This window comes from Colius striatus, chromosome 1 (assembly GCF_028858725.1).
Source record: "Colius striatus isolate bColStr4 chromosome 1, bColStr4.1.hap1, whole genome shotgun sequence".
NCBI lineage: Eukaryota > Metazoa > Chordata > Aves > Coliiformes > Coliidae > Colius > Colius striatus.
The window spans coordinates 125,303,566-125,317,087 of NC_084759.1; the positions used below are offsets into that span (position 1 = coordinate 125,303,566).

General features: G+C 35.6%; 1 protein-coding gene across 4 annotated transcripts in view; it reads right to left on the reverse strand.

The window, feature by feature from the left end:
* PACSIN2 (protein kinase C and casein kinase substrate in neurons 2) overlaps positions 1-13,522 on the reverse strand; it is a 59,685-nt gene that overhangs the window by 27,010 nt on the left and 19,153 nt on the right. For 3 of the 4 annotated variants that reach the window (XM_062006391.1, XM_062006374.1, XM_062006355.1), the window contains exon 2: positions 1,074-1,184. In XM_062006391.1, the coding sequence (XP_061862375.1) occupies positions 1,074-1,133 (60 nt within the window). In that variant the 5' untranslated portion in view covers positions 1,134-1,184. Of the gene's footprint in view, positions 1-1,073; positions 1,185-1,587; positions 1,609-13,522 lie in introns of those variants that run through there. The other variant, XM_062006366.1, reaches the window with a different exon arrangement.

Sequence of the window (13,522 nt, forward strand, 5' to 3'; positions counted from 1 at the left end):
GACAAAATTACTTGATGGAAGACAATAGCTTGGTAGAGAATAGTCAGCCAGAAGTGACGTTCTCCTGCCAAGTACAGGATGCCTAACAGATATTAAAAAAAAAAAAAATTCCCCTTTGGTCCAGGACTTTCCCCGACTGTCTTCTTATTTTACTCTGAAACACTTCCACCAAGGAAGCCTGCCGAGAAAGTTGCCTCAACATAAAATAAAAAACACAGAATAACTGAGGTTGGAAAGAACCTCTGGAGATTATCTAGTCCAAACTCCTGCTCAAATAAGGTCTGATAAATCAGGCCACTCAGGACCCCATCCAGTTGAATCTTAAGACATCTCTCAGTAGAGATCCTACATCTCCTCTGCAGTCATCCTACAGAGTACCCCTACAACAAAAATGTTTAAGATCTGGAATCCAGTAATTTTAAAACCACTTCTTTATGAATAGACATGTTCAACATGATAGTAAATATGTCTTCTCAAAAAAATATGGCTGTCTACCAAACTAAGAACCTTACTGGTATTAGATCTTTTTAGATAACATACTGAAAACTAATGGGATATCTGCATCAAAATGCAACAGCCTTTCACCACCATGAGCAATTCAGGTCTAGAAAAGCTTTCATTTATAAAGCAGCACAATGTTATGTCACCAAAATCAAACTGTCTTCCATAGGTCCCTGCTAACAGAAATATTCAGACATTTCCCCCTTAAACATTTTCATGCTTGCTACACTTACAGTAATCGTTAAGGGTTACTTTAGATTTAATATTGATCATTCAACCCTCTTGGTAGTTTTTAAAGATACCCATACCCTTCTTTGTCAATAAAAATTAACAAATATTCCGTTCTGAGTTGCATATCCTACACAAATGGACAATCTTTAAGTTTGTGCCAGTTAAAAACCCCTTGAACTAGGCCAAAGCCTACAAGGCCATTTCTACCATGAAGGCTATTTTTGCAGATCACAACAACCAAAGATATCTTGTATTGCAGCTCTAACTGCAGCTTACCCCAGATTTTCTATAATAAGATTAAAAAATAAAATCAAAATACTGTTATAAAACATTCAGGTTACCTCCCAGAAGCTGTCACTAGAAACTTCTACTCCAACAGAATCATCGTATGAGCCAGACATTTCTATGTCGGAAGAGCCTGAGAGTATTCAGGGCTTAAATACCTTCAGAATCTGTAAAAAAAGAAAAAAAGAGTATTATTAATGAAAATAGTTATAAAAAAAATAAGTAACTTTCAAGTTTTTTATTTCTAGGGGTGCCAAATAAAAGCAAGAATTAACTACTCAGGGCACATTAATATCACACAAAAGTTCCTGGCTCTTGTCCTGGCATTTGTGTTCAGAAAATGTACAATCCATCTGCCTATATCAAATTTCATCAAACTCTTGAATTTATCTTATCATGAAATTTCATATTAAAACTAAAAGATTGAGCCATGTAATGCTTACTCAGCAAGTACTCCACTGAAAAGCATTCCATAAGAGACAATCAACTGACCCTTGCTACCAATGCAATAACCTGCACTGCTTCATATGCCTTTCTCATTGGAACTCTGTATTATATAATGAAACCCACTGGAAAATATTTAAGGCCATAACCACTCATTGATTTACAGAAAAACAAGTAAATCTTCTTTTCAGCAGGAAAAAGTTTTGTTTCTTTAAGAATCTTAGATACAAATCATCTACTTGATAGTTGAAGGCATCAAAAAATGCAAAACAGAGCGTCCTCAGCAACAACATAAAGCCAAAAACAATGTGAAGAGCACGCAGCTACATAAGTCAAATGTAGCACACAAGACCAGCCTCCTTCCCCGAAGTCTTAGTATAGCTTATGATATTCAGATAGCCCTCGTTATCCCACCCAGCCAGCTATGTCTATCTCTCTTACCAGGCTACTAACTATCTGAGATACTTGTTACTTTCCTGCCACCACTCTTGTCCATGGTAAAGCAGATAATATATTCTAAACAATGGTATGTTGCATGTATCTGTTGTGTGAAAAGTTATAGGACAAAAGGTCCAGGACAAAAGGTCTCCTTGAAGATGATAATTATTTTCTCTAAGAGTTGAAATTCTCACACCTAGTTTTACTGCATTTTATTTATGATAGATTACCATTGTATTTCATTGTTTTCTTAGTAAATTAGAAAAAAAAATTCCAAATTCTGATTTTTATTAGAAGCAAGTTGTTACTTTAACAATTCAAGCACTCTCACTTATATTGACATAGGTGCATGGAAAAACTATAATCTATCCTCATCGAAGGAGATGACTGTTTATAAAGCACTGTGTATAAAAAAGATTTAGGGTTATCCTAATTTAACATTTAAAGTAAGTATCAAATAGTATGAGGCAAAAATTCAGGCACTTGCATCCACAAATGTGGTTTGTGGGGTGGAGACCAAGAGGTAGGAGAGGAAGGAAACAGCTCCCTCCCACAACACACACATGCAAATCCCTGTCTAATCTCTACAAATATTTCATCAAGTTCTCCTGTTGAGTTTGACTGCAACTACTGCCAGGGCTACATATGGGTAAACAGATTTTATCACATCTTCTGGGATGAATATCTTTATGAGTAGACTATAAGGTAATGCTCTCTCTTTTGCCCTATGAATCCAGCTCCCATTAACGCAATAGAGACACTTAAAAAGGAAGAGTAGAAAGCGGCTACAAACCTGTCCTCCCCTGCAATCTCATGGTAGTGACATGCTGCTAAAAGAAAAGGAATTGAAAGCCTCCAAGGCCAAGAAGAATTCAACACTAAATCCACATTTCTTGGATACTCTGAAAACAACTGTGCCATAAGGGTAGGCATACAGCACTTGCTTGTAACAAAAAACAGCTACTGAAACAAAGCAATTGTTTGGACAGTTACAGCACAAACAGAACAAGCCTGCTCTGGCTAGGAAGACACAGTCTGTCCTGAACTGTTTTTCATCCAATTGATTTCCACAATCCTATTCATACAAATATCTTAAACAATATTAACACTGAATACTGAACTGAAAACTGCAACAAACATCAACTGTTTGATTTTTATTTTGAAAAGACAGCCAAAAATAGGGAAAAGGTTCTGCAAAATACCAACAATTAGAAAGGAAGTTGATATATTGAGACAAAGTATTTTTATACCTTAAGGTAACTATCTTATGTTAGCAATCTGCTTTTCCACTTGTGCTTTTACTGAACCAAGAGGGAAAAGGGCATTAAAACACCCTTGAACTGTCAGTTTCTTAGCAGCACACCTTTCTATGGAATGTGTTCTTTCTAGATAAATTTTGGCCCTTGCAATTATTACAAATACCTCAAGTTAAGCAAAGATAAGCAACTAGTTGGACAAAGTCAAAAAGAATAATTTGACAATAAACAGCTTTTTCTAATAGTTTGTTTATTTTGAAGTTTCCATTAAAATATAAGGTTATGCATTCTGATCTTTAACCATTTTTTTTTGCATTATTTTATCTGACCAAAGAGAGAACTCTTATTAGATCAATACATATTGCTAGCCAGATTCAATGAATTGTTTGTGTCCTCTTGTCTTTTTCTCATTAAAGCAATACTACCACTCACATCACTCTGAAAACAGGCAAGTGATTGCGGCAATCATGTGCCCTAAGCACACCATGCTGAACAAGGGAAGGAAAAAGATTCCAAAGATTCTCAGGAAAGGTTATAGTTGTTTTTCTACTGTACACCAAGATTTCTTAACCAAAGTGTTTGCTGCCATTTGGAAGAGATCTGGCAAATAACCAAGTTCAGCGTCTTGGAAAAAGAAACCCTTAGACAAAGGTATAAACCTAAAGGAAAGTTTTAACGAGTCACTCATCACACCCTAACACCCCAAACCACACAAGAGGTATTTTTATCCCTCCAATTACTAAAAGAAAAGACGGTGAAAGTGTTCTAAAGTAATAGTACAGTGTCCACTTATCTTTAACAAAAATAGCCTGAACTATACCCATCGCTGGAAATTTAATCTGAAAAGGTACACAGAAAAATTGGAAAAGCCAAAACAGAGGAACATTGTCTGAAATGAGGGAACAGGTTGTGAGGACTTCTTTTTAAAAAAATCTTTTATTCCTTCTCAACTAAAGCTACACAGAACTAACCATTTTTTCCATAAAACCATGAAAATGATCATCACTCAGGAAATTCTGATGGATTTAATGCTTTTATATGCCAAATACTATGCTGTGAGAAAGTATGAGCAAGCGTATTTAGGGAAATATTATGAAGTCATAGCAACAACTGGCACAGAAAAACACTATTAGTACAGCACTACTTAAAAATAAACTGAATACTGAGATAGGAACATTAGCAGTATGAGTCATGCTACCCTCATGAAATAGAATTATTACAGCAGCCAGTCCTTTAGCACATTTTTTGTTAGGGTTTGGTTCTCCTATCCTTCAAGTGATTTTTCAGTGAAAGTTCATTGCACTTTGATTTGCAGGGTCTTCTAATTCACTATAAAAAGTAAACCTATGAATGACTAAGGCTGTCAGTATAAAATATAGGAAATTTATATCAAGATGACAAAAGAGACGAGTTCTGCACAGGTTCTCCACAAGTGATCATCAGCATCTCACAAAATTTGGAGTTCTTTGGTCTGCAACATTGCTGCAGAACCAGTAACTCCATAAGAAAGCATAGTACACATACCTAGTTCCTATATTCCGATCATGTTTGGCTTCATCCAGTCTGGCCTTTCATCTTCTCATTCCACAACTCGAGGCCCAACTCTTTATGAGTACCTATGCTGCCTTTTTCTTGAAGCAAGCAGCACAGTGCTCTAGTAGCAGTTTCTATCCACCTTTAAACTGACTGGTAAACCAGCTCACCAAACAGGGCAGATTATTCTTGTGCAGGTACAGCAGTTTAGGTTTCTCCCATCCAGCTGCCAATCTTCATGAAACTGATAAGAAATGTGTATCTTTATCTCTGCTCTTTAACATTTGTCTGAAAATGACCAAATGATTAAAAAACTATTGAAGCAAAAAGTTTGAGAAGGTACAGCTGGCAGCCTCCTTTTCCTCAGACGACAGATTAAAGATCTTCACTGAATAGAAACCATCTCTGGACCATGCTTTGTGCCTTTTCTTCAGCACGTCCTTAGCTAACACAAATGAAATCTCATAACTTCCATACTTCTCAGGATATTTTCTTCCTCAATGTCAAATAACTATGGAATTTATATTAAAAACTAAAATCTCAATATTTTTTTAATCATCTAGTCTAAAGGTTTTAAAACAAGTGATCTGTGTCACCACAGGCATATAAACCACCAAATACCAAGTAGAGGAAATCCTACCAGTTCAGAGCTCTTTGTCACAAAAAGTCTCAGCACACTTTAGCTAAGGGAACTTCCATAGGCTAAAAAAAAAGCCTTCAAAGTCCAACTGAAAAAAAGCAACTATATAGCAAATGGTACATACTGTAATAGCTACAGAAATGCTAGCAAGGCTCGGGTTTATTGACTTAAAGATTTTTTAAGAAAGTCTTGTAAGTTAGGATATATTGATCTTAGACACAAGGAAACCAACCAACAAATAAATGAGTCTTTTTTTTTTAAAGTCTCCCCTTTGGGAACATTCTGGCAAGGCTATATGCTAAAGACGTTGAATTTCTTCTCTATTGCTAGTGTCCTACAATGTGAATGGGATTACTATAAATATCCTGAAGGCTTAAACACAGGAGGATTTTTAAAAGTATTTACAAATGTGAGCAAGCAGACCTTCAGATACCACACACAAAAACATCTGAAGAGAATATGCTACCTCTGCTTTCAGAAGTTAGTTTTGGTGCTGTTACCTTGAAAGCAATTTACAAAAATTCTTGCTTCATTCAGATAACGTTTAACTCCCTTATTCTTCACAAGTCAGGTGGTAGCACTTAGCACAACACACGACTTGCAACAATCTGGGCAACAAATGCAGACTTTTATGCTAAAATAATCCAGTGAATTCTAAAGATTCTCTAAAAGCATTTCTCAACAATAAGAGGGAAAAATGTTTAAGGAAATGCACCAGTTTATCCCCTTAGCCACCAGTAACAGATTACTTTCTTTGATGAACTCTTACAGTGAAATAGGTAGGGTTGTTTGTTGAAAGACAGGTTTGAACATTTTGATCCCTCTTGGAGGATGATGTTTATTTTGATAAGCTACTTAACTATAATTAAAAAATACTGTATTAAGAAAAAAATCTATGCTGGTTACTGAATCCTATTATGAGAAAGAATAGATTCTGAATCTGATATTCCAACACAAAGAATGAATGCCTGCAGACAAAACACTGTTTCAAATACTCAGAACTGGAAAGCGACACCACACAGCCTTGTCCTGCAGGCCTGATGAACATTTCCCAATATATACAATCCAGATGACAAACAGGAGACGTGACTTCTTGTGCCTTACTTCCAGAACTTCACAGTTTCCAGAACATCAAGAACTCACAAAAGTTATCAGTGCCAATATGATGTAATGCTTATCTCTTCCAACTATTCTCTCATGTACGAAAGCCTGCTTTAAAACAAAGCAATTGCTAGTATTATGGCTCTAGGTGACCAACTGGTCCACAGTAAAGAAAAATCTCAGAATTATAGAAATCATTCAAGTAGAGTCAGACCAGGTTGCTCAGAGCTTTATGTAGTCAGGTCTTGAAAACCTTCATGGATGGAGATTGCATAACCTCTCTGTGCAAACCAGCATTTCACTGGCCTCAAGATGAGAGACAAAAGAAAATAAATTAATCCATATTTAGAAAACCAAATGGGCTCTTCAGAGATATATATATATATATATATATACACACACATATATATCTCCTTGTGCTGTCTCTAAGGTCTCTACAGAGGCAAGCTCAAAGACAGTCTACCAGCCTCTATAAGAGAAAAGCACTGATCACATGACCTGTGACTATGACTTGTTACTATGGATCTGACTCACTAGGATTCCAAGTTTCATGACTAGAGAGTGAAATAAATACTCATTCATCTTGGAGACTTAAGAAAGTCCCGTAGTCTCCAGCAAAAAATGCCAAATGCAGTAACAAATACTAGAGAAAAATCCATAAAAGGAAACTAAATTACTGCTTCCTGGGGACTTCAGCTTGTATGTCAGTTGGCAGAGCCGCACATCAAATGAGTTTTTGAAAGAAGGTGACAGCAACCCAGTTGCTGAACTCTATATCCTGCACACTAAAGGAAGGAATCTCGGAAGTGCATGTGGTTACAAACTGTGTATTTCCTATTATGCACGCTCCTCATAGATTGGAAGCAATATTTTTTTAATATTTTCTAGTTTGGATACCAGAGTATTTTGCCACCTCGACTTTTTTTAGTTACCAATTAACATAAAATGAGATAAAATATTAAGAAGCTACTAGGTCACACTAGTCATTCATAACCCTGAGTTACAAGAGATTCCTTGCGCTTCTTTGGCCCACAGGTGGTGGGAAAAGGATGGAGAAGCAAGCAGAAGCTGGTAGGAACTGGGAGGGAGAAATAATGAGCTACTCAGGCAAGAGGAAGAGAGGCACGAGTGGCTGGTGTTAAATAACAGTTAAGTAAACCTCCTGAACTGAGGTTGCTTGGTTCCCAACAACTTACTCACTGCTGGATTATATTCACCCCCACACGTTTCTTAGATGCTGTATGTGTAATATGCAGTAGAAAGCAACTGATAATAGTATTTATTCATGGCTTAAATATGCAAGCAACGAACACACATTCAAGACATAGCTCTAGCACGCATCAGAAGATCACTAAAGCGGTTAAAATTTCCTTGATATTTACCACATGTAAAATAATAGCCCACACAACTATACTCAGAAGACAGCATCTCAAATTAAACTCCCTAGGGACATCACAGCACCATGTGACTAAAATTTTAAAGCACAGACATTTCACAATGCACAATATAAGGAATAAGAACAGTTATTTTAGTAATTACATTTTATTAAGCACAGATAGAATAATTTATTAAGCAAATGAAACTTAAAATTACTGATTAAGCCTGATTATCTTTGAATAACACACAGCAGAAACACATCTTTGAAATGCCAGTGACTCAAACATTGTCAGACAGACTCTTAGCCCACACGTTAGGTTTCATTTATGTACAAGTCTTATCCCACTCTCACACTCCAGAGAGGACAGACTCAAGTTATCAGACAGAAACAGTGGCTCATTTTATATTCAAAGGCAATATAACCAAAGCCTTCGAGCCTCTCAGGGAATTCTGTCTTGGAATCACATGTCTTTACTGTGGGCACAAGCAGCAGCAACGGCAGAGCAATACTGTTGTCAGAGACCTAGCTCATATCCTTCTTCCCCTTGATTTGCTATAACATATGTTGAGTTTTTTCATATTAGAGATGTAGTCAACTTTAAGAGCTCCTACATGCTGCCAGCATAACCTCTGTCTGCACTTTTCTGATGCTTAAGTAGTAAAATACTGACTTCGGGGAGGAAATAATTTGATGTTCTCTGCTTGACAAGCCACTCTGCATTGGTGTATTATTTTAATTGTGGATTTTTTTTTTTTAATCAGTCAAATTATTAACCACCTTCAGAAGCTTTGCAGAGGTTTCTAACAGACAACGGCTACAGGAAACTATTAACACTGCAAACTACAAGCTCTAAATGTCTTAGCTATACCAGCTGGGAACACAAAGTTGATACACAGCTGCACAGGGAGCTTTAAAATATGTGTATCTACTTAAAACAAACCTTAACATATTTAGATTATTGGTTTTGCTTAGCTGGAGGTATGAGGTGAGGATGCAGAAACCAGAATGAATCACATGACGAAAAAAACATCTGGTTATGCAGATACAAACTGCACCTGTGTTTACAACACACTGTTCAAAGCTGGACAGTATTGTTAAAATGTTCCTGCATTTTAAATGCATTAAATATGTGACCCTAGGGCTTGACAACATTGAAAGTTTTCACTTTGAACTCCCAATACCAATCTGCATGGAAATCACCTCATCACTAGTTTTTGGTTTAAAACATCTAAAGCTGATAAAAGATGTCATTGTTTAACATGCTTCTCTTGTATTTAATCAATACATCTCAAATTACTTAAGATGCTGCAGGTAATTACTCCTACATCCCCATTAGGCCTATGCCAAAGACAAAATGGGGCCTTCAACACAGATGAAGACTGTATTAACCGTTTCTCAAATATAGGGCTATTGTTAAATTTCATTAGAAGTTTCAAATGACAGAAAGTTTAAACATAGTAAAGATTCATCCATGTTATTTTACACTCTGCAAAAACGGAGTCTGTAACATTTTTAAACATCATTGTGTCATATGAAGGGACATGTAAATAAGGACTTAATTCCTACTACTTCATAAAGGGCATGATAATCTGAGGACTGTCATCTGAGGACATCCAATTTTTCAATATAGAGATTTTGGGATTGGGGGCTGTCAGAGCAACAAATATACTTAGGAAAGAAGTTAAATAGACTGCCTACAAGATCTGAAAGTCTCTCTCAAACATCTCCTCAGATAATATCCTGTCCTTCAGAGTCTACTGTAAAATCTAATTATCACTTACATTTTTAGAGTTCCTTTAAAACAATGTCAGAGTATTCTAGCTTTTACAGACCTGATCATCACAGTATAAACTTAGATGTTTGCATAGTGCTAGAAAAGTGTGACAAATACAACAAAATCAAGATGACTGTGTGCATAAAGTTGCCACAAATTCTGCCAAAAGTACAAGAATACGCAATAAAAAAGATTCCATGAAATGCATCATATTCCCAATACTTCCAAAGACTTCAGATATTCAAGATGAACTTTTATGATCTTGCCTAATATTTGAATTTTGAAACAATGTGTTCTTCTCACAAAAAAACAACTCCAGTTTGAACAGTTTTTTAAGAACTCAATAGTGTTAGCATTTACATGCAGAAAGGGACCAGAAGACAAACATAATCAAGAATTCAAAAATATGTACATTTCAATAGTTTTTTAGCAGAGCTTTTTAAAAACACACGCTGAAGTTCTTAAAGACTATACATACAATTTTAAAGTATTTTTCTGTTGCACAGGTTAGCTTTAATTTTGTGCTAAAAAACTCCAACAATACACCAATGCCAAGCTACAACATGCATTTAGTTTAACCTGCAAGACATCCGTTAGGGGTTCTTAAATTTATCTATATCATCTAGAAGCAAAAAAGCTTAACTTCCCTCTAAAATTTCCCTCAATAATGTATGATGCATATAGAGCATAAAAAAATGTGTGCCATTATTATGTATTAAGTAGACACTATAATTTGTTTGTTAAAGGATCTATCTTAATCCTTATTTAGCACTTGGTTTTTAGGCTGAAGTACTGTACACAGGTTTCTTTTGCATTACCATTAATTGTTTTGTTTTGGTTGTTTTTTTTTAATCCTTAAGATTAGGAGAAATCTGAACTCCCTACAAGAATTAGCTGGAGCCAAATGCTCAGATATTTCATTTCATTCCACTGAAGGAGAAAAACATCTCATGTTTGTAAACTATGCTCTAAAAATTAATATCTTCAATTTAGAGTAGTTTTGATACATTATACAGAGCTGTATCTTGTTTCCTGGTTCAACAGCACTTCTTGGCAAATTAATTCTCCCTATTGAAATCATTATTAGCAACATTTCCTTCAAGATTCTTCCGCAGAAGAAAAAGGCAAAATTAGTAACACATCTGAAGCTGAAATCAAGGTGACCTTGAGGAAAAAAAAAAAAAAAATGTAGTTGCTTAATCACATGAAAAGCCTCAAGTCATAATCATTGTGTCTTTACAAAAGTGAGTTGTAGAAAATATATTTTAAACATAAATTCATTGTATACTAATCCATAACCATTGGAAACAACTATTTCCTAAATTCTCTCTCCAAATCTTCAGACTGATTTCTGTATTGACTATTCTTAAAAACAGGAGACATTGAAAAATAATGGAATTTTGAATTAAAGTACTGTAATTAAGCTAAACCCAAGTTTTTTTAAAAAGCATCTCACAAGATGATTTTACAGTAAGTAAGATGAAGACTGTATTAAATTGCTTTGCACACAATCAATATTTAATACTTTAAACAGTTTGCTGGTGTTCTGTCCTGGTATATACCTGCAGACTCTTCAAGTAACAAGGGAAAATACAGGACCAAGTACACTTGCATAGTGTCTTTCACTGACATTATGTCCAGAACCTAAACATAAAGCACTACAAGTAGAATACCCTTCCAGACTTTTTGGTCACAAAATACTTGTTTTAGATTAAACTTTGCAACACTTTTTTACTATACAAAAAATTTTCCATTTTGAAGACACAATTCTTGGACTTTAGATCCAAGAAACGACTATAAGGTACCTGGAAATACAAGACCTAGGTATTATGCCATCCAGTATAATATTAAGTGGTCATCCTCTAAATAAATGATCTTTAAAACTTATTTCTTTAAGAGCCTCAGGTCTTTCTGATAAAGGAAAAAATTCACATTAACATTTTCCACCCTGTAGAAAAGCAGCACATCAAAATTGGCTTTTAGTAAATTTTGCCAGAAAATCACCTGAAGAGTTCAAGAACATCTGGTGATCAAAGTAACTTGAAAGATCAAAGAGGTGTGGTTTTTTTTAATTGGAGATTTCCATTATTTAGGTTTGAGTGATTAAAATGCTGAAGTGGAAGAAAAACTTCTATGTATTTGAGTGTTCACTGTTTTCTAATGCGCACTTGTGTATTTCCTGTGATATCACCCACTAAATGATATGTCCCGTCAATTCTCCTAAAAATGAAAATATTTTAGCATCCTCCACAAACAAATAACATGGAGATAAATACATCTTTAGGTTTGTTTCAAAGTAGTAAGACAGGGACACAAGACCACACACCTCCAACTTGCAAACTACGCTTGAAAAGCATTTAATTAGCAAGAAATCTTTAAAGTCCCCAGATACTTTACAACAAATAAATAATCATTTAGTTAATGGCATTAGAGTGCTGGTTATATAAAGTCATAACAAAAACTTATTTTAGCTAAACATTAAGGAAAATATCTAAAGCATACATGCTTAATATTTGGTTTAAGTGGAATTTCACAATGATACAAAAGGAATGCATTATACAGTGCAGAGAAATAGTACTGATGTTTTCCCCAAGAGAGAAAACATCAGAGAGCAAAGTAGCTGCAGAGAAAAGTGACATGTATAAAACTGTTGTAAAATGGCATATAGTTAAGAAGCAAAACAGAATACTACACTACCTCAGACATCAAAACTTTCTGAAGATAAAAGGTGTCACGGTACTTAACTGACCACACAAGCACCACAAAACATGAACACTGCTACAGTTGAAAACAGCAAATCCTACAGAAGCACATAAATTAGTAGTAATGCAATAACCATTCTAAAAAGATCTTTGTTTCGGATAGCAGGTTGCTTGATCACTTTTGAAATAATGGTTCTGCACTCAAACAAGCTCATGTATGCAAGCAAACACTGTAAAATACCACATCCACTTGGCCAAAGATATTTTCATATGAGCTATGACACGGTATAGTAAAAACCTATGAGAGCCGTTTGGCAAGTCATTCAATACATTGTTTGCAAAATACTTTCCTTAAAAGACATGCCGTAATTCACTTACATTTTTTCCAAAGATGGAGTTGAGCAACAGAACCACACTGATAGCAGCAGTACCTGCAGAGCTTTGCCTGACATCCGTTTCCACAAACAAAATTCTCTCAGAGTGTACTTCATCATTTCCTGTGAGCTGATGAAAACCATGAAGCTCAAGTAAGGTCATTTCCCTCCCACATTGCAGCGCTCAAATCAACACAGGGTTTTCAGTCACACACATTTCTAATGGTTCTGTATAGCTGTAAAGTTCAATATTCAGCTTTACTATAACCTTTAGGAAAGCCTACAGCTAGATCATATTAAAGGAAGTTATTTTTAATCATGTCATTGGCTTCGGTGGAGAACATTTTTAAAATGCCCCAGTGAAACATGTAGGCACGTTTTGCAGATGCTTAGGAAGCAGCTGTGTTGTTTTGATGTTTCACAGTCAAAAATCTATATTTTTCCAACTCAGGAAATATGAGGCTGTAATATTAATCAATGAATGCTGACGTGTGTTAAACAGAAACATATCTAAAGCCTTAAATACAGGGGGAACAAGCTAGTCTTCCTGAATCTGAATGTTACAGGAAAGAGCTACCATTCTTTACTTCAGGGAAGAACCAATTCAGAGCTCTCACTTGAACCAAATCTAGCCCCAAAACTGTCTCTTTGTTGCCAAAGACTAAAGCACTGTTAGAAACTGCAAATATGTGCATTAGCAACATATCGGCATCTTCTGCCTTCTTTTATTCTTAGAGGGACAGAGATCATTACACTTGGCAGGAACCAGTAAGATCAACTGGGACAGGGGAAGCTTAGTTGCAGGGGTGGACACGCACAAACCTGTGTATTCTTCAAGTACTAGTTAATTTTTCTGTTACTTTTT